The 26,273-nt window shown below is 43.4% G+C and overlaps 1 protein-coding gene and 1 long non-coding RNA gene across 4 annotated transcripts in view; one reads left to right on the top strand and one right to left on the bottom strand.

Annotated features, from left to right (window-relative positions):
* The window catches only part of LOC130273790 (collagen alpha-1(XXI) chain-like), a 98,006-nt gene that overhangs the window by 31,227 nt on the left and 40,506 nt on the right, over positions 1-26,273 (bottom strand). The window contains exons 14-18 of the mRNA XM_056521120.1: positions 12,383-12,436; positions 12,156-12,209; positions 10,233-10,286; positions 6,581-6,634; positions 4,980-5,024 (exon numbers count right to left, since the gene is read on the bottom strand). Coding sequence (XP_056377095.1) covers positions 4,980-5,024; positions 6,581-6,634; positions 10,233-10,286; positions 12,156-12,209; positions 12,383-12,436 — 261 coding nt within the window. The remainder of the gene's footprint in view (positions 1-4,979; positions 5,025-6,580; positions 6,635-10,232; positions 10,287-12,155; positions 12,210-12,382; positions 12,437-26,273) is intronic.
* The window catches only part of LOC130273793 (uncharacterized), a 131,333-nt gene continuing 106,127 nt past the window's right edge, over positions 1,068-26,273 (top strand). For all 3 annotated transcript variants that reach the window (XR_008844123.1, XR_008844124.1, XR_008844125.1), the window contains exons 1-2: positions 1,068-1,310; positions 3,130-3,214. This is a non-coding gene — a long non-coding RNA (uncharacterized LOC130273793). The remainder of the gene's footprint in view (positions 1,311-3,129; positions 3,215-26,273) is intronic.

The raw sequence follows: 26,273 nt of genomic DNA, 5'->3' as shown, positions 1-26,273 counted from the left end.
GTGTGGGAAGGAGAAATGTGACAAACAAGGGAGAGGGACTTATAGTTGGAGGAAGGGTACTCCAACAAGAAATAGCCATTTCACAAAAAGATAGCAGCAGCAGCGTTATGGCGGACTCACAACATAACCATTTAATCTCCCATTATGTCAGATGTCTGAAGGGAATAGTGGTGGGGGGTGGGTGGGAGACATTAGTTGTGGTTAGGAGGCTGGAGGCATTGTGTGTGTCAAAAGCTGAAAATATTGTGTGGGGGGGGGGAGGAGTCTGGAGGTATTGTTTGGGGCGGTTGGGGCTGGAGGTATATTGTGGGGGGGGGGGGGGGGAGAGTCTGGAGGTAGTGCTGGTAAAGTGCAAAGCCTAAGATGTTTGTGTTGCAGATTCTGTGGTAAAGAGTTGTGGCTAGAAGAAATCGGCATGATGATGTGGGCCAGATAGAATAAAAAAGAAAGTGGACGACTAATCTGAAGACATCATCTGTGAATCAATTGCTAAAGCAGCACTATAATCTACATGAGCAACAGATATATATAGGTATTGTGCATTGCTTCTTTCAGTAAAAATATTTTGACTGGGGTGCTCCACAAATCTTTTTTTCTGTGGGGTGCCCACACCCAAAAAATGTGGGGAAACACTGCTCTATTGTGTGAGTGAGTGGAAAAAAAATATATGTCAACTACTGCAGTTCTCTGCAGAAGCAAAGATGAGACTCTGTCCCCACTCTCTGCAAACCCAGAGACATCATGGGAAATATGGGCAGGAAATCATATCAGAGAGGAATAGGAATCCAGATGGCAAACAATGCATTGTTGTCACATCAGTTAAAGCATGTACACACAAGGCATACAAAACAGCTTTTGCTTTATCAGTTAAATGGGCACTGTCACTTGGAAAAACTTTTGGATTATGTCCAGAACACTTCAATACAGTGGCGTTGCGACCCGGGTGCGGGGGGTGCGGCCCGCACCGGGTGACACCAACCTAATGGGGTGACACCAAGACGCTCCGTAGCCGCACCCCCCCAGCTACACAGACACTACCTCCCCCATCGGTGCCCGACCGGCCTCCCATCCGTCAGCACAACCCCCCCCCCCCCCCCGCGCTGTGTGTGCCCGTCCATCAGCAACCCCCCTCTTTCTCCTGCACTGTGCGCCCGTCCATCATCACACACCCCCTCACCTTCACCAGCATTGTGCCCGGCCTCCGCTCCCACGTCTGCGCCGGCCTGACGTCACACCGTATGGCCGCGCAGGAGGACGTCAGTTACGTCACTCGCACGGCGCCCGGTGAGAAGGAGCGCTGCGCTGGATGGGTGAGTGTGTGTGTCTGTCTCTATCTATGTTTGTGTGTGTGAGACTCTGTGTGTGTATGAGACTCTGTGTGTGTGTGACTGTGTGACTCTGTGTGTGTGTGTGTGTGTGTGACTGTGTGCATGTGTGTGTGACTGTGAGTGTGTGTCTCTCTGACTGTGTGTGTGTATTTGTGTGTGAGTCTCTCTGTGTTGTATGTGTTTTTTTTTGTGTGTGTGTGTGTGTGTGTGGGGGGGGGGGGGGGGGGGGGGGGGGTATAACCAGCAATCTATTGTGGGGAACCTGCGGCCTAATGTGGGGAAACTACTACCAAGTGTGGGGAGTGTATGCTACCTTATGTGGGGAGTGTATGCTACCTTATGTGGGGAATCTGTGCTACCTAATGTGGGGAATCTGTGCTACCTAATGTGGGGAATCTGTGCTACCCAATGTGGGGAAATTGCTACCTAATGTAGGGTAACTGGTACCTACCTAATGTGGGGGAACTGGTACCAAATGTGGGGAATCTATGCTGCCTAATGTGGGGAATAGATGCTACCTAATGTGGGGAAACTGCGACCTACCTAATGTGGGGGAACTGCTGCCTACCTAATGCTCCCCCCCCCTGGCAGTAGCACCCTCATCATCCACCAGCAACACCCCCCCCCCCCCCCCCCCCCCAGCAGCACCTCCATCAGCAGATCCTGATGGTGGATGATGGCGGTGCTCCTGCCAGGAGGATGATCCTGCCGATGGATGATGGGGATGATACTGCCAGGGGGGATGGCTAGTAGCACCCTCATCATCCTCCAGCAACACCCCCTGAGTAGTAGCACCCCCATCATCCACTAGCAACACCACCAATACCCCCCTCCCGTGGTAATAGCATCAGCTAACGGATGTTGAGGGGTGTTACTGCGGTTGTGGTATTATATTCAGAGGGTGCACTGTATGGCAACGTTATATTCAGAGGGCGCAGTTTGTGGTAGTATTATATTCAGAGGGCGCAGTTTGTGGTAGTATTATTAGAGATGAGCGAACTTGCAGTAAATTCGATTCGTCACAAACTTCTCGGCTCGGCAGTTGATGACTTATCCTGCGTAAATTAGTTCAGCCTTCAGGTGCTCCGGTGGGCTCGGAAAGGTGGATACATTCCTAGGAAAGAGTCTCCTAGGACTGTATCCACCTTTTCCAGCCCACGGGAGCACCTGAAAGCTGAACTAATTTATGCAGGAAAAGTTATCAACTGCCGAGCAGAGAAGTTTGTGACGAGTTGAATTTACTGTAGTTTGCTCATCTCTAATTATTATATTCAGAGGGCGCAGTGGGTGGTAGTATTATATTCAGAGGGTACAGGATGTGGCGGTATTATATTCAGGGGTACAATATGTGGCAAATTTATATTCAGGGGTACAGTATGTGACAGATTTATATTCAGGGGTACAGTATGTGGCAGATTTATATTCAGGGGTACAGTATGTGGCAGATTTATATTCAGAGGGTACAGTATGTGGCAGATTTATATTCAGAGGGTACAGTATGTGGCAGATTTATATTCAGAGGGCACAGTATGTGGCAGATTTATATTCAGAGGGTACAGTATGTGGTAGTATTATATTCAGTGGGTACAGTGTGTGGCGGTATTATATTCAGGGGTACAGTATGTGGCAGATTTATATTCAGAGGGTACAGTATGTGTTGGTATTCAGAATGTACAGTGTGTGGTAGTATTATATTCAGAGGGTACAGTGTATGGAAGGTTTATAATCAAAGAGTATAGTAGTATTATATTTAGAAGATACAGTGTCTCTCAGGTTTATAATAATAATTGTTTTCATATAGAGGATGAGAATGCGCTGACATAGTGAGGAGACGTGTGGGCATCACATTCTGCAGAGAGAAGTTTTAGCTGGAACAAGTCCTGGCGGTATGTACCATCCGAATTAGATAAGGAAAGACTATAGAGAAGACGTCACCTGTAGTCACTGATATCATTGTACATTCTCCTCACTATAGAGAAGACGTCACCTGTAGTCATTGATATCATTGTGTATTCGCCTCACTATAGAGAAGACGTCACCTGTAATCACTGATATTGTGTATTCTCCTCACTATAGAGAAGACGTCACCTGTAGTCACTGATATCATTGTACATTCTCTTCACTATAAAGAAGACGTCACCTGTAATCACTGATATCATTGTGTATTCTCCACACTATAGAGAAGACGTCACCTGTAGTCACTGATATCATTGTGTATTCTCCTCACTATAGAGAAGACGTCACCTGTAGTCACTGAAATCATTGTGTATTCTCCTCACTATAGAGAAGACGTCACCTGTAGTCAGATATTGTGTATTCTCCTCACTATAGAGAAGATGTCACCTGTAGTCACTGATACCATTGTACATTCTCCTCTCTACATCAGAGCTGTAGTCACTTGTCAGTTCTACAGTTAGGTCAGTGAAACTACAACTCCCAGCATAACCTCACCACTGCTCAAAGGGGTACTCTACTGGAAAACATTTTTTTTTTAATCAGCTGGTGCTACAAAGTTAAACAGATTTGTAAATTACTTCTATTTAAAAATCTTAATCCTTCCAGTACTTATTAGCTGCTTTATAAGCGATTCACAGGAAGTTATTTTCCTTTTTAATTTATTTTCTGTCTGACCACAGTGCTCTGTGCTGACACCACTGTCCATGTCAAGAACTGTCCATAGTAGGAGCAAATCCCCATATCAAACCTATCCTGCTCTGGACAGTTCCTGACATGGACAGAGGTGTCAGCAAATAGCACTGTGGTCAGACTGGAAAGAACTACACAACTTCCTGTGGAGCATACACCAGCTTATAAGTACTGTAAGTATTAAGATTTTAAATAGAAGTAATTTAAAAATCTGTTTAACTTTCTGGCACCAGTTGATATAAAAGTAAATGTTTTCCAGTGGAGTACCCCTTTAAGTAATTCTGGGAGCTGTATATTTCAATGGTGAAAACTTCTTTAACACTTTCCCATTCTGTGGCAACTGGTATATCTGATTATTATACTGGAATTTCTCACAATGCGCTACACCAGTGGTGTCTGTCACAACAGGCTAAAAACTTACTGAGGGGGGGGGGGGAGGTATGGGGGTGACACCATTTTCTACCGCACCGGGTGACACCAACCCTAGCAACGCCACTGCTTCAATAATAACCTATAAGTTTATAAAACTATTTGTTTGTCCCTTCTTTTTTAATTCTAGGACAGAGCTGAGCAAGTACAAAAAGCTGGCAGGAATCATGGAACAGAAGCCATGGGGCCACTTTTACCTCTGATAGGTATAGGCCTTAGGGTTGGATATTCCAAAAATATTGGGATATTTAGGGGTAAGCATCTAAAGAACCTGGCCAGTGAACTCTATACTGAGGAGTTACACTATTTGTCCAACAATGACACTATTATTGCCTTTAAAGGTATTATATTTAACCTTTTTCAGTGTGGATATTCTTATTTAGTTACCGTAAGTAGCACTGTAGTTTTGCCTCTTCCACTTTGTGCTACTTACAGTAACTAAATAAGACACTTTTTTGCGGGGTAAGGTTTTTTAGGGAAAAGAAGAAAAATTGTAAAAGCGTTATTTAGGGCAGCATAAAAGCACTTTAGGTAGGAGCATGACAAGTAAATTGTACTAATCAATTAAAATTTTACCTTTAATCCTATTGAACCAGGAGGACCAGAAGACCCACGAAAACCCTAAAATTGACAGATTTATGATAATTTTATTTTATTTTACACCTTATTTAAGCTGTTACACTGGTAAAATGGTAAACAGGTTGTACAATATACAGTATGGTCAGATGACAATTCATAAAACAGAAAAAAGATAGTGAATAATAAAATGCTATTGCAGTGTCAGAGCTCAGTCCAGGAGAAGTGTTTCAAACGAGTCTAATTGGTGGGATCAGGCCACTGGAACCCCCATTAAGGCCTTCTATAAATTGGCCCCAAGGGTATGTAAAGCATATTAGACCCTTTGACTGCAAATCTATGCTTTGTTGAAATGCAGTCTCCCGACAGAGAGAGAGGCAAGACAGGCATGCATGTCACCGTTCCATTCACTCTCTATGTAAGCTTCTAGAGATGACGTACGGCGTTCTTCACGCTACTCCCTTTTCTTGGGAGACTCAGGTTCCAATTTTCAAAATTGCACGGGGTCTAACTGCCAGGATATGGGACAACCACTTTACGCACAAAAGTTAGATGTTTCACGAAATTCAATGGGTTTTATAAACAGTGGCATTGCGAGTTGAGGCAACCCCTTTAACCCCTAGGGGAGATATCCCCAAAATGTACGGTGCTGCTGCCTGGACTTTGGTGTACTGTACCGTACAACTGTGTAAGGCTGGGTTCACATCACGTTTTCAGCCATACGGGACCGCATACCACTGGGGGGAGCTAAAACCGGGCGCTCTTGTATCCACGCCTGTATGCAATTCATTTCAATCACCGGAGTGAAATGCTGACTCCGGTCAGCTCATTTTTGCCCCGTAAGCAGCTTTCCACCGGACCTAAAACTGTGGTCGACCACGGCAGACTATACAAGATGTGTGCCGATAGTGACACTGATCAGTACTTTGTTATATCATTGTACTGAACTGTACATGCAATCTAGTGATTGCATATAAAAGTCCCTTATGGGGACTTAAAAAGTGTGAAATAAATAAATATATAAAATATATATATCCCTCCCCTAAGAGAAAAGTTAATCACTACCCTTTTTCCCATTTTACAAATAAAAAACATATTTGCCACATGCAGAAATGTCCAAACTATTAAAATATAATGTTTATGATCCTGTATGGTGAACAGCATAAACGTAAAAAAAATACTAAACACCAGAATTGCAGATTGTTGGTCACATCATATATCAGAAAAAAAATTTATAATATGAAATCAAAATGTCCTATCTAAACAAAAATGGTACTGATAAAAATTAGAGATCATGCCACAAAAAATGAGCCCTCAGATTGCCCGGTATACAAAAGTATAATAGGGCTCAGAATAGGACAATTTTTTATTTCAGAATAGGACAGTTTCCAAAGGCAACAAATACATCAGTGGCAGTATTAGCCGAATGATGCTTACTAAAGTGTTGAATTTTTGTTTTTCTCCAGACTACATTAAGTCACTTTTTTCATTAATACATGAGATAGCTTTGGCAAACATAACCTTTTGTAAAGTTGGCTCAAACTAATGAGTTCCTTTGTGATAAATAAACAATATATACATATATATATATATGTTCTTACCGGTATTCCTGGACGGCCCTCTGTTCCAGGCTGACCTTGCTGACCCCTCTCTCCCTTTGAAAAATTAAATGAAGGGTTATTAAAGGGGTTATCCAGGAAAAAACTTTTTTTATATATTAACTGGCTCCAGAGAGTTAAACAGATTTGTAAATTACGAAGAAGGCAGGTAGATGCCAGCGACTTCACCTTTATTGGAACCACGTAAAATCATCGACATGGAGAGACTTCAAAAAGACAAACATTTAACCCCTTAAGGACCAAGGATGTATCGGTACTTCATCGGTCCTGCTCTCCTGATATAACGCGGGGTTACACAGTAACCCCGCGTCATATCACGGCGGGCCCGGCGTCATAGTGAACCCGCCTCTAATAGCGCGCAGCACCGATCACGGCGCCGCGTGCTATTAACCCTTAAGCCGCGCGGCTAAAAGCGAAAGTGAAAGTTGCCGGCTAGCTCAGTCGGGCTGTTCGGGATAGCCGCGGCTAATCGCGGCATTCCCGAACAGCTGACAGGACAGCGGGAGGGCCCCTACCTGCCTCCTCGCTGTCTGATCGCCGAATGACTGCTCAGTGCCTGAGATCCAGGCATGAGCAGTCATGCGGCAGAATCGCCGATCACTGGTTTCCTATGAGAAACCAGTGATCAATGATGAAGATCAGTGTGTGCAGTCCCTATGGGACCTATAACACTGCAAAAAAAAAAAGTGGAAAAAAAAAGTGAATAAAGATCATTTAACTCCTCCCCTATTAAAAGTTTGAATCCCCCCCCACTTTTCCCAAAAAAAAAACAGTGTAAATAAAAATAAAAATAAACATATATGGTATAACCACGTGCGGAAATGTCCGAATTCTAAAAATATATCATTAATTAAACTGCTCGGTCAATGGCGTGCGCGCAAAAAAATTCCAAAGTCCAAAATAGTGCATTTTTGGTCACTTTTTATATAATTTATATAATTTTATATAATTTAAAAAGCGATCAATAAGTCCTATCAATGCAAAAATTGTACCGTTAAAAACTTCAGATCACAGCGCAAAAAATGAGCCCTCATACCGCCCCATACACAGAAAAATAAAAAAGTTATAGGGGTCAGAAGATGACAATTTTAAACGTATTCATTTTCCTGCATGTAGTTAGGATTTTTTCCAGAAGTCCGACAAAATCAAACCTATATAAGTAGGGTATCATTTTAATCGATGGGCCTACAGAATAAAAATAAGGTGTCATTTTTACCGAAAAATGTACTACGTAGAAACGGAAGCCCCCAAAAGTTACAAAACAGCGTTTTTTTTTTCAATTTTGTCGCACAATGATTTTTTTTTTCTGTTTCACCGGGCAAAATGACTGATTTTTTTTTTCTGTTTCACCGGGCAAAATGACTGACGTCATTACAAAGTAGAATTGGTGGCGCAAAAATTAAGCCATAATATGGATTTTTAGGTGCAAAATTGAAAGAGTTATGATTTTTTAAAGGCAAGGCGCAAAAAACGAAAATGCAAAAATGGAAAAATCCCCGGTCCTTAAGGGGTTAAAATTCCAGGAATCAGCGCCAAGCATGACGCGTTTCAGGTCATGTGACCTTTCATCAGATGCATAGTGGGAAGCAGAAGGGTGGGGGAATAAATCCCAGCCTCCTAATGGAACAGGTGAGTAAGACTTCTATCCTATGAACCAGGGATTAACCCTGTCCGTTCCAAAAGTAGAGACACCCTTCTGCTATACATAACAGGTATAAAATCATAAATCATTAAACACCTATAACCATAGTTATAAAATGAGTGTAAACAATATATATGAAACCTGTATATTTTTTAAGGAGACACAAAGTATATATTTTTTGGAGGAAAAAGGTTGCAAGAACACTAATAGTTATAAATAGTGATACAAAAGATTTGTAAATTACTTCTATTAAAAAATCTTAATCCTTTCAGTGCTTATGATCTGCTGAAGTTGAGTTGATCTTTTCTGTCTAAGTCCAGAGTAGAAGCAAATCCCCATAGCAAACCTCTTCTACTCTGTGCAGTTCCTGAGACAAGCAGAGATGTCAGCAGAGAGCACTGTTGCCAGACAGAAAAGAACAACTCAACTTCAGCAGCTGATAATTATTGGAAGGAGTAAGATTTTTTAATAGAAGTAATTTACAAATCTGTTTAACTTTCTGGAGCCAGTTGATATATATTAAAACCCAACTTCTTTGATAATGATTGAGATAGTATAGGTCAAAACGGGTTGGTCTGCCCACTACTCCAAGTATATGATGTTTGATATTTATTTCTGGACTATGTTCTATAGCCAGTTCATGGACTTTTAAGAAGCACAATGAGGATTCTTATATGAGGAAACCTGCTGGCTTGTTTCTTTAACAGTGATGCTCTCTAGCAGGTAAGTACACCTACATTTTTCTTTAAAAGGGGCAAGAATTGTTTAAAGGGGTACTTGGGTACCTGGAAATTATTATTATTTTTTTTTAAATACCTGGACCAGAACGTCTATTTAAAAATCTTAATCCTTCCAGTACTTATTAGCTCCTGGATGCTCCACAGGAAGTTGTTTTATTTTAGAATTTCCTTTCTGTCTGACCTCAGTTCTCTCTGTTGACTGTGTCCTAGGCTACCTCTGTCCATTTTAGGAACTGTCAGGAGCAGGAGAGGTTTGCTATGGGGATTTTCTCCTACTCTGGACAGTTCCTGACATGGACAGAGGTGGCAGCAGAGAGCACTGTGGTCAGACAGAAAGGAAATTCAAAAAGAAAAATACTTCCTGTGGAGCATAAAGCAGCTGATAATAACTGTAAGGGTTAAGGTTTTTCAATAGAAGTAATTTACAAATCTGTTTAACTTTCTGGTACCAGGCTATTTAAAAACAGTTTTCCAGTGGAGTACTCCTTTAATAGTTGGAGCTCTGATTTTCTGATACAGAGTTCTATTCAATGCTTAAGGGAGCTCACTGCATAAAATAAAGAATTTCAGGCTGGCATAAGCACATGTTTTCATTTACACTAATGAATAGCTTGCACAAGGGAACCACTAGCTTCCTGCTCCACAATTTTTCACATGGACCATAGAGTTTATTATTGTTGTGGCCAACATCATGCTGATGCTTGTGCCCAGTCTCTTTATTAGCCCCCAAACTAATCTGAGGAAAGTCAGTGTCCCTGGTTCAAAATACAGGTCTCTAAAATATGGCACTGGAGGCGGCCCCAAAAAATGTCACCTTATTTCTGAAGACAAAGCAATATAAAGGGGGTGCAGAGGTAGCAGTCACACCGGGCCCTGGTGCCTAAGGGGGGCCCCAAAGCACATCTGCCCCATAAGAGATCAGTATTATAATTGAAACATGGTGCCCTGTTGCAGATTTTGCATTGGGGCCAAGAAGCTACAAGTTTGGCCTCTGGCGATATACATTTGAGATTGTAGGCAACATTTCCCAAAAGGCAGCTTAGGAGCAGAAGCTAAAGCTTTATAAAACAGCCAGTATGTCATCATTTTCACTTTCTATCCATTCAGTAAATCCTTATTTCTATCACTTTGTACTACTGAGAGAGAGAGCCGCATATTTGCTATATATGGGATACAGTTCTAGTGTGCTACATGTTATTGTAAAGTACGGTATATGTAAAATGTATGGTTCACATGCCATAAAACGACTCACCTTTAATCCTTCTGGACCTGGTGAACCATTTCTTCCTGACAATCCAGGTTCTCCCTAAAACCAGAAATACATTTCTTAATTCACATATTTTCTTTATTGCAGTTTACAAAAAATGTACCAAAAAAGAAAAAACAGTATATGTTTTAAACATATGCACACATATACCACAACAGACATCGTTAATATACACCTATGGGGAAAAAAAATTATACGTTTGTATACCAACTTTTCTATAGTAAAAAAAAAACTAATAGACAAGCATACAGGGGGACAAAACATAGCCAAAAGTGACATCCTTTTTGCTACATTGGCATAATAGAAGTTTATAGGGATACCACAGTATACGTTAAGGTACAGTTTAAACGTATCTCCCAGCCTACTGCTGTGGTAAATATAGGCTGAATCAATACTGCTGTGAAGTGTATTCTAGAAAAAGGTGCAAATATTTCCATTAAAGCTTTTCTCTGTGTTGGTTCCACTCCTTGCGATGTCTAAAGATACTGAGCAAAATACTGACTGAAATGCAATATGTAAACACTTACTAGTGCTGGGCGATATACAGGTTCATACCGAATACCGGTGTGTTTTTTCTGTACGGTATGAATTTTTCCCTATACCGTAATACAGGTTGGGCCCCTCCCCCCTTGAATGAATGAATTATCAGCCGCAGTGCACTGGGGAACTAATCATATATGACCCGCGGGCACTGTCCTGCTTTTTCTCCCCCCACCCCCTCGAATGAACGAACTATCACCAGCAGCGCTGTCCCCACATCGGGGGACTAATCATGGTACCTACAGGTGCTGATCTCCGATGAAACTGGCTTTCAGCACTTGCAGGGGGTAGTGACAGCTTCTGTTCGCCGTCCTGCGCCCGCGGCTCACAACTCATTTCCAGCGCCGCGGCTCACAGGAGGAAAAAGAGACCAGCGGCTGTGGGTAACATGATTAGTCCCTCGATGTTGGGACAGCGCTGCGGCTGATAGTTCATTCAGTGGGGAGGGCGGGGGAGGAAAAGCAGAGTAGCACCCGTGGGTCATGTATGATTAGTTCCCCAGCACACTGCAGCTGATAATTCATTCGAGAGGGGGGGGGGGAGGGGAAGAATGGTGGTAAGGGGGAAATGAGTGGGAAAAAAAATACTGTCAAATACCGTGGAACCGCCATAATTTAGAAAAATACTGTGATACACATTTTTGGTCATACCGCCCAGCACTAACTCTTACTGAATGTTACAGTAAATTAAATTTTTTACTGTACATTTTATAGCTACTTTCTGAAGATATAAATAAATACATAGGCTCCTGGTATGTCCATCAGCCTGCTGCATGAGCCGAGGGCGTGTCATAGATCGTTAGTGGAAAGAGCCCTGCTTGTCCTCAATGCACAGAGCTCTGATTGTCCTCAGTGTACAGAGCCCTGCTTGTCCTCAGTGTACAGAACCCTGCTTGTCCTCAATGCACAGAGCTCTGATTGTCCTCAGTGTACAGAGCCCTGCTTGTCCTCAGTAGACAGGGCCCTGCTTATCCTCAGTGTACAGAACCCTGCTTGTCCTCAGTGTACAGAGCCCTGCTTGTCCTCAGTGCACAGAGCCCTGCTTGTCCTCACTGTACAGAGCCCTGCTTGTCCTCAGTGTACAGAGCCCTGCTTGTCCTCAGTGTACAGAGCCCTGCTTGTCCTCAGTGTACAGAGCCCTGCTTGTCCTCAGTGTTTAGAGCCCTGCTTGTCCCTCCTGCACACATGCAATACCTGCAGGAACAGCATTTTTTCACCCACAAATATACACATTTTTAACCAATATGTATTATACACATAATGTTATTATCTGCATTATATAAAAAGTTTTTGCAATAACGTACACTTTAATTGGCTATGGATTGCATTTTTTTTTACCAAATGCATAGGAATTAAGAAAAATATGTACTTGTGGTCCCTGTTGTCCTGGAGGGCCAGTTGTTCCCCTTTCCCCTTTACTACCCTAAAAGAGAAAAAACAAGTCTTCATTATGTACATGCAGACATGGCTGACAATAGCTGTGTAAGGGTGTGCAACTTGCGCAGCTGTACTGGGCAGCTTTGAATAATGCCAAGGAATATGATAATACTATATAACTTGTTACCAATAATAAAAATGATATTCTACAATTTTTACCTTCTTTCCTACAATCCCAGGACTTCCATGCTGACCACTTGGTCCCACTTGTCCCTAATATGTAAGAAAAAGTGTTTATTCTATATGATACAATGAGAGATCATGACACATTTCCAAGCATAAGTCCATATATACAAACTGTAAATATTGTAGAACATTTCCCTTTTCATGACATGTTTCCTTCCTTTTTATTAATCCTTTTATAAAAATTTTCCATGGCATAACATTATAGCTTAGTTTTAGTTTAGTTTTACAAAGTACAAACCCTGGTACTGTTTTTTATAGAAGCTTTAAGTTATGCATTTGAACTACAGATAATGCTATAGTGATATCATAAATTACGTAATTTACATGTGCAAGAATTAGAGGGTTAATTTTGGGGTAAATATTTCCATAAGCATAGCATTAACAAACTAGAAAATTAAGCAACAATGATTATTTGTCCTGTCTGTAACCAGAAATAAACAGCAACAAAAAAGATTGTGAAAACTAGAAAAAAAAATCACTTACAGATTGCAACATATCTAAAGGTTAAAATTTTGTCCAACATTGGAATTTATTCACATGAATGCTCTTGACATCAAAAAGCAGAAAATATTGAAACATTGAAAATATGTTTTGATAATAACACAACTGTTGACCTATTTAGGAATGCCCCTTCTCGAATCTGGGGAACACAGTGTAATTCCCGGCCGGACGATGCACTGCTGATTCCATACTTTTCACACATAGCACTGTGGGGTGATATACAGTATGTATACAGAAGCGATGCGGGGCGCTTCTACGTACAGTATATATGTGTATATATATATTTATATTGTGAGAATTTGAAGGGCATTGTGGTTGATGGTCGGTATGTGTCACCAAGGCTCCTGGCCTTAGTGAAGTAAGAACCGATAATTGTCCAGTGTCTGTGCTGCAATGCAGACTGACACTGTTGCTATAGTATATCTGGAAAGCCAATCCGGGACAGCTCTTACTGGCAGTGGCGTTGCGACCTGGGTGCGGCCCGAACCGGGTGACACCAACCTAATGGGGTGACACCAAGACGCTGCGCAGCACCCCCCCCCAGCTACACCGACACCCCCCGTCTGTACCCGACCGACAGCACCCCCCCCTTCACCTGCGCTGTGCGCCCGTCTGACAGCACCCCCCCCCTCCGGCATTCACCGGCGCTGTGCGCCCGTCAGCACCATCCCCCACCCCCGCCACTCTTCGGCGCTGTGCGCCCATCCGTCAGCTGCCCCCCCGGCCCTCATCGCCGCTGTGTGCCCGTCCGCATGGGACGTCAGTGACGTCACTCGCAGGGCGCCAGGAGAGAAGGAGCGCTGCGCTGGATGGGTGACTGTGTCTGTCTGTCTCTCTGTCTGTGTGTGACTCTGTGTGTGTATGTATGTGACTGTGTGTGACTCTGTGTGTGTGTATGTATGTGACTGTGTGTGACTCTGTGTGTGTGTATTTGACTGTGTGTGTATGAATGTGACTGTGTGTGACTCTGTGTGTGTATGTGTATGTGACTGTGTGTGTGTGTGTGTGTGTATGTATGTGACTGTGTGTGTGTGTGTGTGTGTGTATGTGACTGTGTGTGTGTATTGCAGGGGGACCCAGGAGCGCTACACCCCTGCCCACAATCATTTCTTGTATTGGAATTATGTAGGAGGCCTTCTGGTGTGCCAAGTATGCCTTATTTTCTGTGTGTGTGTGTGACTGTGTGACTCTGTGTGTGTGTGACTCTGTGTGTGTGACTGTGTGACTCTGTGTGTGTGACTGTGACTCTGTGTGTGTGTGTTTCTGTCTGTAAGTGTGTCTCTCTGTGTGTGTGTGTGTTTGTGTGTGTGTCTGTCTGTGTTGTATATGTTTTTTTTTTTGTGTGTGTGGGGGGGGGGGTTAAACAGCGATCTAATGTGGGGAGACTTTGACCCATTGTGGGGAACCTGCAAGGGTAACTACTACCAAATGTGCGGAGTCTATGCTGCCTAATGTTGGGATTCTATGCTACCTAATGTGGGGAGTCTATGCTACCTAATGTGGGGAAACTGCTACCTAATGTGGGGAATCTGTGCTACCAAATGTGGGGAGTCTATGCTACCAAATGTGGGGAATCTATGCTACCTAATGTGGGGAAACTGCTACCTAATGTGGGGGAACACGTACCAAATGTGGGGAATCTATGCTGCCTAATGTGGGGAAAATATGCTGCCTAATGTGGGGGAACTGCTGCCTACCTAAAGTGGGGGAACTGCTGCCTACCTAATGCTCCCCCCTGGCAGTAGCACCCTCATCATCCACCAGCAACACCCCCCCCCCCAGCAGTAGCACCTCCATCAGCAGATCCTGATGGTGGATGATGGCGGTGCTCCTGCCAGGAGGATGATCCTGCGGATGGATGATGGGGGTGATACTGCCAGGGGGGATGGCCAGTTGCACCCTCATCATCCTCCAGCAACCCCCCCCCCCCCAGTAGTAGCACCTCCATCATCCACTAGCAACACCACCAAAACCCCCCTCCCGTGGTAATAGCATCAGCTAACGGATGTTGAGGGGTGTTACTGCGGTTGTGGTATTATATTCAGAGGGTGCACTGTATGGCAACGTTAAATTCAGAGGGCGCAGTTTGTGGTAGTATTATATTCAGAGGGTACAGTGGGTGGTAGTATTATATTCAGGGGTACAGTGTGTGGCGGTATTCTATTCAGGGGTACAGTATGTGGTAGATTTATATTCAGAGGGTACAGTATGTGATGGTATTATATTTAGAATGTACAGTGTGTGGTAGGATTATATTCAGAGGATACAGTGTGTGGCGGTATTATATTCAGGGGTACAGTATGTGGCAGATTTATATTCTGAGTGTACAGTATGTGTTGGTATTATATTCAGAATGTACAGTGTGTGGTAGTATTATATTCAGTGGGTATGGTGTATGGAAGGTTTATAATCAAAGAGTATAGTGTATAGTAGTATTATATTTAGAAGATACAGTGTCTGGCAGGTTTATAATAATACTTGTTTTCATATAGAAGATGAGAATGCGCTGACATAGTGAGGAGACGTCTGGGCATCACATTCTACAGACAGAAGTTTTAGCTGGACCAGGCGGTATGTACCATCTGAATTAGATAAAGAAAGACTATAGAGAAGACGTCACCTGTAGTCACTGATATCATTGTGTATTCTCCTCACTATGTCCTATCAGAGCTGTAGTCACTTGTAAGTTCTACAGTTATGGTGAGTGAAACTACAACTCCCAGCATAACCTCACCACTGCTCAAAGGGGTACTCTGCTGGAAAACATTTTTTTATCAATTGGTGCTACAAAGTTAAACAGATTTGTAAATTATTTCTATTTAAAAATCTTAATCCTTCCAGTACTTATTAGCTGCTGTATAAGTGATTCACAGGAAGTTCTTTTCTTTTTTAATTTATTTTCTGTCTGACCACAGTGCTCTGTGCTGACACCTCTGTCCATGTCAAGAACTGTCCATAGTAGGAGCAAATCCCCATAGCAAACCTATCCTGCTCTGGACAGTTCCTGACATGGACAGAGGTGTCAGCAAATAGCACTGTGGTCAGACTGGAAAGAACTACACAACTTCCTGTGGAGCATACAGCAGCTGATAAGTACTGTAAGGATTAAGATTTTAAATAGAAGTAATTTAAAAATCTGTTTAACTTTCTGGCACCAGTTGATATAAAAGTAAATGTTTTCCAGTGGAGTACCCCTTTAAGTAATTCTGGGAGCTGTATATTTAAATGGTGAAAACTTCTTTAACACTTTCCTATTCTGTGGCAACTGGTATATCTGATTATTATACTGGAATTTCTCACAACAGTCATCACATTTGGTGCATCACGCTGTTGCTAGGGGCAACGATCCTGCCGACAAGTGACTGTCAGTATGGTGGGAGTGTTTTCTCCAGTGAGTCAAGGCAAGGCAGTGTTCCAGTGACTGCAGTGTTGCTAAATTGGAGGCTGTTATAAAAGCACTCATGGAGGCCAACTTGCAACAGCGAGAGACCAACAGGCTCCAGCAGGAAACTTACAAGGACCAGCAGGAGTCCACCAAGCAACAGCAGGAGTCCAACAAGCACCAGCAGGAACCCAACCAGCTGTTACTACAGCATGTAATGGCGCTACAAGCGGCAGTGACAACCCGGAATTGCCAAAGCTGTACGGTTTGCAATCTCCAAGATGACCCCCTCGGATGATGTCGAGACCTACCTGGCGGTCTTCGAGAAAGTGGCCACAAGGGAGAAGTTACCCCGAGAACAGTGGGCCGAGGTCATTGCTCCGTTCCTGACATCTGGACCCCAGCAGGCATACTTCGACTTGCCCGACGACCAGGCTGTTGACTACGAGGTCATCAAGGGTGAGATCTTGGCAAGACTGGGGGTAAATGTGCTGGTCTGGGCCCAGCGGGTTCATCAGTGGTAATACAAGCCGGCTGAGCCTGCCAGGCTGCAGTATTACGACCTGTTGCACCGCCTGCAAAATTGGCTGCAGCCAGAGGTGCTAAGTCCCCACGCTATGCTGGACCATCTCCTGGCCGATATATCCTGGAGGGCTTTGCCTCAATACCTCCAAAGCTGGATTGACCAGGTAACCCCTGCGCAATGCACTTGGGATGGTGGACCTGGTGGAGAGGTTCAAGGGCGGAGAAACATATCTAGTTGAGACCAATATATGGAGGGTGGAATTTGACCACTAACTCATAGACTACCAAAAAGGCAGCCCAAAAAAAAACCTTTATTTCCCATATATCAAAAAAGTGAGATTAAAAGTGCAATCTTTATTGTATTAGGTTCGCACTTAATGGTGTTTTAAAATATAAAGCACCATGTCGTCCTACTTGTTTGATTGTATATATATATAAATGGACCATCCGGTCTAATGATTTGAATGCACACTGAAGCGGAGACGAGGTGCCTGCAGACCACCTACATTCAGCGCTATTGTAGGACAATGGAGCTCAAAGTTAAAAACTTAACATGGCCCCCCTCGACATGTTTCACTGCCTCAGCAGCGTTATCAAGAGGTAGATGGGCACTGAGTTAAAAAACGCCGTGCAGGGGGTTTTAATACCTCCCTTCATGATGTCACAGGATGTCAGGATTCACACATCATCAATTCTCCACCAATGCCTCTCCTGCATTGAGGAGTGACACTTAAATCGACCAATCCACGTCTCTGCGTTTGATCAGCCAATCTCCTGTTTTGGTTCTCTGCGCCCAATCACAGGTAGGTAACCTTGACTGGCATGTCTATCGGCGAATCCCTGTAGGGTCAGTTGCCGATGACGTGCTGCGCTAAGTTCACATGTGCGAGGTGATAGAACGGAGGAGCCGGAGTCCGACTCATCTGCGCGTGCTCCGTTCTCCGATGGCTATGGTAAACTTCCGGTTGCGCATCTCAACCTGCGCTAAAACTTAGAAATGCTTCGTATGCGCCGGGGGAGATGCGCGAAAACATAGAAAAATTAGTGAGGACTCATATCTATTGAATGGTAAGGACTTAATGTATAAGTTAATTCTACAGACTCAATTGCATTGAGCTGAATTATAGTGTATATATTGTTATGCATATTATTAGTTTATTTGACAAATAAAATAGAAAGGCTTTTCCTTATCTCATCTATGTAGATGAATATGATGAGAATCTGATAGCCCAAACTAACAGGGGGGCAGGAAAGAGGGAAGAAGGGGTAAAAGTAGGGAAGTAGGGGAAGAACAGGGGAAGGAAAAGAAGGGGAAGGGAAGGAGAAAGGGACACAGTAGAACTGAGTCAATGTTGAGGAATTAAGTCGTCAAACTGATCAAAGGGGCTGGGAGAGGAGGAGAGATTGATAATAAAATTGTGTGTCCTAAAAAAAAAAAAAAAAAAAAAAAAACATAATCACTGTAACACCAATATAAGGCTTAAATGCAACACTAACGTGATAGATACATGAAGTACCATAATTACAAATTTTATGAATAATATTTTAAGGCAGGTAAACTTGATTAGATGAATGGGCTGAAAGTAAACCCTTCATTCAAGCCCAAAGGAGACATAGATTTCAGTCTATAAATCCACTTAGCTTCCTCCTGTAGAAGCTTTTTATCCAGATTACCACGTCTTGGTCCCAAGCGTGGTCTGGCCAAGCCAAAAAATCTCAAACAGGACCAGTTGCCCCCATGATGAGACCAAAAATGTCTTGCTAGAGGTGTATCTGCTCTAGTCCGTATCGTGCTGATATGCTGGGAAATCCTTCTTCTGAACTGTTGGATAGTTTTTCCTACGTAAATCATAGGACATCCACATTGTGCTATATAGACAATACCGGTGGTTTGACAATTGATAAATTCCCTAATCACATACCTTCGTCCATCAATAGGATTGATGAAATCGTTTGTTTTAGGGACTCTCTGACAAAAAGAACAACTTCCACATGGATAGGAACCAATAATAGTAGACCTCAGCCACGTTTCCTCCACAGGGTCGGAAAAGTGGCTCTTGACTAAATGTTCTCTGATGTTTCTCCCTCGTCTATACGTAATTGATGGATAGTCGGTAAGTACTTCTCTTAGATCGCAGTCTGCCATCAAGATGGGCCAATATTTCCGCAAGACGTCCATTACCCGGCGATTGTTCTGATCAAAGGTCCCTATGCATCTCACAATTTTCTGCCCTGATGCTGTCATAGATCTTTTGTTGGTGGTAAGTAAATCATTTCTCGGAGTGTCCCTAGCTCTAGCGAAAGCCCTATGTAGGACTTTCTTTGGATATCCTCTGGAAATAAATCTCTGATATAGCAATTTGCTCTCTGCCAAGAAGGCTTCATTTGATGAGCAATTGCGTCTCGCCCGCAGGTATTGCCCGACTGGAATGCCTCTCTTTAAGGCTACAGGGTGATGACTCCTCCATTGTAGGAAACTATTGGTGGAAGTCGGTTTCCTAAATATCCTTGTATGGATACTGCCACTCGAGTCCAGGGAGATTTTTAAATCCAGAAAATTGAGAGTGTTTTCATGTATTTCGTGAGTAAAGTGCATACCTATATCGTTGTGATTAAGTGTCATAACAAACTCATGAAATAAAGTGATGGTGCCGTCCCAAAATAATAAAATATCATCAATAAATCTACCCCAAAATAAAATGTGACTGGTGTACTTATATAAAGTGTCTGAAAAAACTATAGTGTCTTCCCACCACCCTAAAAAGAGATTTGCGAAATTGGGTGCACAAGTAGTGCCCATAGCGGTGCCTTTGCATTGCAAATAAAAGTGACCATCAAATAAAAAATAATTGTGAGTAAGAAGAAAATGAAGTAAACGTAATACAAATTCATTGTAGCTGGTGTATTGTGTACCTCTTGTGGATAAAAAGTGTCGGACTGCCTCCAGGCCTAATTCATGCTTTATATTAGTATATAGCGCCTCAACATCGAGGCTTGCTATAAAGGTTTGGGGCGAAAAAGAGATTTCCTGGAGTCGAGTGACAGCATCTCCTGTATCTTTAATGTACGAAGGAAGGGCCACCACAAAGGGGGCCAAAATCTGATCCACGTACACACTTATCCCCTCTGTCAAATTCTCATTCCCTGAGACGATAGGTCGTCCAGGGATAGGGGTTTTCTGCTTATGCACCTTAGGTAGTGCATATAGAGTTGCTATGGTTGGTTTGGGGTTAAACATAACCCGGAATTCATCCTCTGTTATCAAACAATTTGTCTTGGCCTCTGTCAAGATGGTTTTCAGCTCCGTCACATACATCTCAGTGGGATTGCTATCCAATTTCTTGTAGGTGGAAGGGTCCTTTATTAGTCTCAATACCATATTCTTGTAGTCATTCTTATTCATAATTACAACATTTCCTCCTTTATCAGAGGGTTTTACGATGATTTGCTCACTTTGCTCCAATTCTTTCAGAGCCTTAGACTCAGCCATTGTAAGATTCCGAGATCTGCTGGAATTCTTGATTTTTCCTAGGTCATTCGTGACCATATCCACAAAAGTTTGAATGTTCCCATATTGGCTAAGGGGTGGTGTAGTCCTGGACTTTGGTCTTTAATCCGAGAAAGGTGGATCCATCCTCCTGACTCCTGTATCGTTCTCCTCTAGAAGATCTACGAGATCCAGTATAGCCCTTTCATCGCGCTCCCTATTTGTAGACAGATTAGATTCTCTATTCTTGTGCATCTTGTGGAGTGCTAACTTTCTAGAGAAAAGGTTTATGTCTTTTATCCAGGTAAAGGAGTCAAAGCAGGGTGTTGGAACATATGATAGACCTTTCTTTAAAATGTCAGTCTGGGAAGATGTTAATTCATGAGAAGACAAGTTAATAACTTGCATTTCATCCCTTTCTATCTCGACTGGGAGGGATAAGCCCATTTCTCCCGGTCTCGAAGTTGGACTCCTCCACCTAAAAAAGTCGCTGGTGTTGGTAGATTCACTGTTCCAGTAGTCATTATTGGAGCAGCTGTAGTCATCACTGGCTGTTGGGCCAAAGGCGCAAAATGAGTAGAGGAGGAGAAAGCAGGCACAGGGGGAGAGACCCCCATCATATTTGTCCCTTCTGGATTTCTTTGAGTTGTACCGGGATAACATGTTGATTGGGGATGTATTCCCATCACATTTATCCCATCTGGATTTCTTTGAATAGGTCCAGGATGACATGTTGATTGGGGGTGAGTTCCTACACTGTGGAACTGGCTCACAGAGTGATTACCCTGGATAGGTCCCTGATTATATGCTGTGGCACCCTTATGATAGGGGCGTCTGTTGGGATTTCTACGTTTGTTTTTGTATTTAGGTTTCGTTGTCGGATTGAATGCTCGTGTTGGTACGTTTGAGGTATCGTCAGATTCGGATATCTCAGACTCCGAAATATCTGTATATTGGTTGGTGTAGTTACCTTGTGGTCTCTTGATGTAAATTTGACCAGTATCAAAATCTCTCCTGTCTCTAATATATTTGTTATGTTTCCTTTCTTTAATGTCTGATTGAAAATTTTCTATGTGTTTTTGTAACCTTTGTTCCAAATTAGAGAATTCAGGATTACTTTTGAAAGCTTGTATTTCTTCAATCTGACTCTCCAAATGAGCACCAACAACGATGAAGGCCTTTTCCTCGTATGTTAGTAAATAATCAAGCATACGTAGTGAATTCTCGGTCAGAAGTTGTTGCCACCCTTGTATGAACTCCTTATCCTCCTGATGTGAATTGGGCAAGATGTTAATTCGTAGACCCCTATATACTATCTTCTGTTGGAGATAGGTCTCTAGGCTCGCTATCTCCCACCAGGAGCGAATGTATTTTTTGTAGGTTTTTTGCAGATTACGAAAAGCTGATTGTATATCAATCTGGTTCAATGGTAATTCATTGGCTGAGAATACATGTTGGGCTTGTGCAAGAAAAATATCTGGATTTAATTTAGTGGAAAGAAATCCTGCCATAATATAGACAAGCCTTAAAGGCACGGTCTCGAGAGATGGGGATTTGACCCAAAAAAACGGAGAAACATATCTAGTTGAGACCAATATATGGAGGGTGGAATTTGACCACTAACTCATAGACTACCAAAAAGGCAGCCCAAAAAAAACCCTTTATTTCCCATATATCAAAAAAGTGAGATTAAAAGTGCAATCTTTATTGTATTAGGTTTGCACTTAATGGTGTTTTAAAATATAAAGCACCATGTCGTCCTACTTGTTTGATTGTATATATATATAAATGGACCATCCGGTCTAATGATTTGAATGCACACTGAAGCGGAGACGAGGTGCCTGCAGACCACCTACATTCAGCGCTATTGTAGGACAATGGAGCTCAAAGTTAAAAACTTAACATGGCCCCCCTCGACATGTTTCACTGCCTCAGCAGCGTTATCAAGAGGTAGATGGGCACTGAGTTAAAAAACGCCGTGCAGGGGGTTTTAATACCTCCCTTCATGATGTCACAGGATGTCAGGATTCACACATCATCAATTCTCCACCAATGCCTCTCCTGCATTGAGGAGTGACACTTAAATCGACCAATCCACGTCTCTGCGTTTGATCAGCCAATCTCCTGTTTTGGTTCCCTGCGCCCCCAATCACAGGTAGGTAACCTTGACTGGCATGTCTATCGGCGAATCCCTGTAGGGTCAGTTGCCGATGACGTGCTGCGCTAAGTTCACATGCGCGAGGTGATAGAACGGAGGAGCCGGAGTCCGACTCATCTGCGCGTGCTCCGTTCTCCGATGGCTATGGTAAACTTCCGGTTGCGCATCTCAACCTGCCCTAAAACTTAGAAATCCTTCGTATGCGCCGGGGGAGATGCGCGAAAACATAGAAAAATTAGTGAGGACTCATATCTATTGAATGGTAAGGACTTAATGTATAAGTTAATTCTACAGACTCAATTGCATTGAGCTGAATTATAGTGTATATATTGTTATGCATATTATTAGTTTATTTGACAAATAAAATAGAAAGGCTTTTCCTTATCTCATCTATGTAGATGAATATGATGAGAATCTGATAGCCCAAACTAACAGGGGGGCAGGAAAGAGGGAAGAAGGGGTAAAAGTAGAGAAGTAGGGGAAGAACAGGGGAAGGAAAAGAAGGGGAAGGGAAGGAGAAAGGGACACAGTAGAACTGAGTCAATGTTGAGGAATTAAGTCGTCAAACTGATCAAAGGGGCTGGGAGAGGAGGAGAGATTGATAATAAAATTGTGTGTCCTAAAAAAAAACCATAAAAAAAAAAAACCATAATCACTGTAACACCAATATAAGGCTTAAATGCGACACTAACGTGACAGATACATGAAGTACCATAATTACAAATTTTATGAATAATATTTTAAGGCAGTTAAACTTGATTAGATGAAAGGGCTGAAAGTAAACCCTTCATTCAAGCCCAAAGGAGACATAGATTTCAGTCTAGAAATCCACTTAGCTTCCTCCTGTAGAAGCTTTTTATCCAGATTACCACGTCTTGGTCCCAAGCGTGGTCTGGCCAAGCCAAAAAATCTCAAACAGGACCAGTTGCCCCCATGATGAGACCAAAAATGTCTTGCTAGAGGTGTATCTGCTCTAGTCCGTATCGTGCTGATATGCTGGGAAATCCTTCTTCTGAACTGTTGGATAGTTTTTCCTACATAAATCATAGGACATCCACATTGTGCTATATAGACAATACCGGTGGTTTGACAATTGATAAATTCCCTAATCACATACCTTCGTCCATCAATAGGATTGATGAAATCCTTTGTTTTAGGGACTCTCTGACAAAAAGAACAACTTCCACATGGATAGGAACCAATAATAGTAGACCTCAGCCACGTTTCCTCCACAGGGTCGGAAAAGTGGCTCTTGACTAAATGTTCTCTGATGTTTCTCCCTCGTCTATACGTAATTGATGGATAGTCGGTAAGTACTTCTCTTAGATCGCAGTCTGCCATCAAGATGGGCCAATATTTCCGCAAGACGTCCATTACCCGGCGATTGTTCTGATCAAAGGTCCCTATGCATCTCACAATTTTCTGCCCTGATGCTGTCATAGATCTTTTGTTGGTGGTAAGTAAATCATTTCTCGGAGTGTCCCTAGCTCTAGCGAAAGCCCTATGTAGGACTTTCTTTGGATATCCTCGGGAAATAAATCTCTGATATAGCAATTTGCTCTCTGCCAAGAAGGCTTCATTTGATGAGCAATTGCGTCTCGCCCGCAGGTATTGCCCGACTGGAATGCCTCTCTTTAAGGCTACAGGGTGATGACTCCTCCATTGTAGGAAACTATTGGTGGAAGTCGGTTTCCTAAATATCCTTGTATGGATACTGCCACTCGAGTCCAGGGAGATTTTTAAATCCAGAAAATTGAGAGTGTTTTCATGTATTTCGTGAGTAAAGTGCATACCTATATCGTTGTGATTAAGTGTCATAACAAACTCATGAAATAAAGTGATGGTGCCGTCCCAAAATGATGCGCAACCGGAAGTTTACCATAGCCATCGGAGAACGGAGCACGCGCAGATGAGTCGGACTCCGGCTCCTCCGTTCTATCACCTCGCGCATGTGAACTTAGCGCAGCACGTCATCGGCAACTGACCCTACAGGGATTCACCGATAGACATGCCAGTCAAGGTTACCTACCTGTGATTGGGCGCAGGGAACCAAAACAGGAGATTGGCTGATCAAACGCAGAGACGTGGATTGGTCGATTTAAGTGTCACTCCTCAATGCAGGAGAGGCATTGGTGGAGAATTGATGATGTGTGAATCCTGACATCCTGTGACATCATGAAGGGAGGTATTAAAACCCCCTGCACGGCGTTTTTTAACTCAGTGCCCATCTACCTCTTGATAACGCTGCTGAGGCAGTGAAACATGTCGAGGGGGGCCATGTTAAGTTTTTAACTTTGAGCTCCATTGTCCTACAATAGCGCTGAATGTAGGTGGTCTGCAGGCACCTCGTCTCCGCTTCAGTGTGCATTCAAATCATTAGACCGGATGGTCCATTTATATATATATATACAATCAAACAAGTAGGACGACATGGTGCTTTATATTTTAAAACACCATTAAGTGCGAACCTAATACAATAAAGATTGCACTTTTAATCTCACTTTTTTTATATATGGGAAATAAAGGTTTTTTTTTGGGCTGCCTTTTTGGTAGTCTATGAGTTAGAGGTTCAAGGCCACCACGAAACTGTGGGAGGGGGCGGAGAAACCCAGGGGGTCCCCACCCTTGCCCAGGTGGCTATAAAGCCCTAAAACACCGGGAGGTTTTTCCCAAAGGCCCTGCCCCCTTGCTTTGTTGGGGGTGTCAACAACCGGGACATGTTAGGGCCAACTGTCCCCAGCGGGAAGAGCCCATGCACATGAACTATGCTCTCCGCCCGTCCATGTATGCCCAGAGACTGTGTGTTACTGGGGTTCCCAGTGCAGCGGACTCTGGTCATCTCTGCCAGGTGAGGGTGGGAGATAGTGTTGTGGTGGCCCTGTTTTCGGTAGCATGGTGACACTGGTGAGATCCGACCTGGTATCGCTCCCTGAGTATACAAGCCGAAAAGCGGGGGTGGTGTGCATTCATGGGGACTTGAAAGACTATCCTACTGCCCTGGTAACTTTGTCAACGGCGACCGGCCGGTGGACTTATGAGAAGGCCATTGCCATGAAGTTGCCACATGAGATGATAATTGAGAGAGACTTTCCAGGGTTCATGTCTTTGTGGCCTCAGACAGGAGTCCCCATACCCATGAGGCAAGGGTGTCCCCAATAGACTGGCCATACTCCAGGGAGACCCCGGAACCCTGGGAACCTGAGTCAGAAGGGACAGCAGTTGGGGTGACCACCACTACGGTGGAAGAGGAGGTGTCGTCTCCACTGAGTGTAATGGTAGGAGATGTGGAGGAACTGCCGTCAGGGCCAGAGTTGGCAGACCTCAATGTCTCAGGAGAAAATTTTGGTACAGCACAGCACCAGGACCCGACTTTATCTCGGGCCTGGAAAAATGCATTAATTGTAGAAGGTGCACCACAACAACCTGGAGCCGATACTGTATATGCCCGTTTTGTGGTCCACCAAGGGATGCTGTACCGGGTAAACCAGGAACGGGGTGAGAGTGTGGAACGATTGGTCGTGCCTTAAGCATATCGGAGGCTTGCATTGGAATTAGCTCACCAACATGTTCTGGGGGGCACCTGGGCCCAGCGTGTATAAGGAGGTAGAAAGGTATTGTGAATCTTGGCCAACATGCCAAATAACTACCATAGTCCCCGTGTCCCCCACCCGATTATCGAGGTCCCGTTTGAACAGATCGCTATGCATCTTGTAGGCCCATTGCCGAAATCCACTAGGGGGCAATAATATATTCTGGTAGTCCTGGACTATGCGACTTGGTATCCCGAGGGGCTACCCCTTCGACATACCTT

Source organism: Hyla sarda, chromosome 5 (genome assembly GCF_029499605.1).
Source record: "Hyla sarda isolate aHylSar1 chromosome 5, aHylSar1.hap1, whole genome shotgun sequence".
Lineage (NCBI taxonomy): Eukaryota > Metazoa > Chordata > Amphibia > Anura > Hylidae > Hyla > Hyla sarda.
The sequence above is the reverse complement of the archived record's forward strand: the minus strand, read 5'-3'. Positions and strand labels throughout refer to the sequence as shown.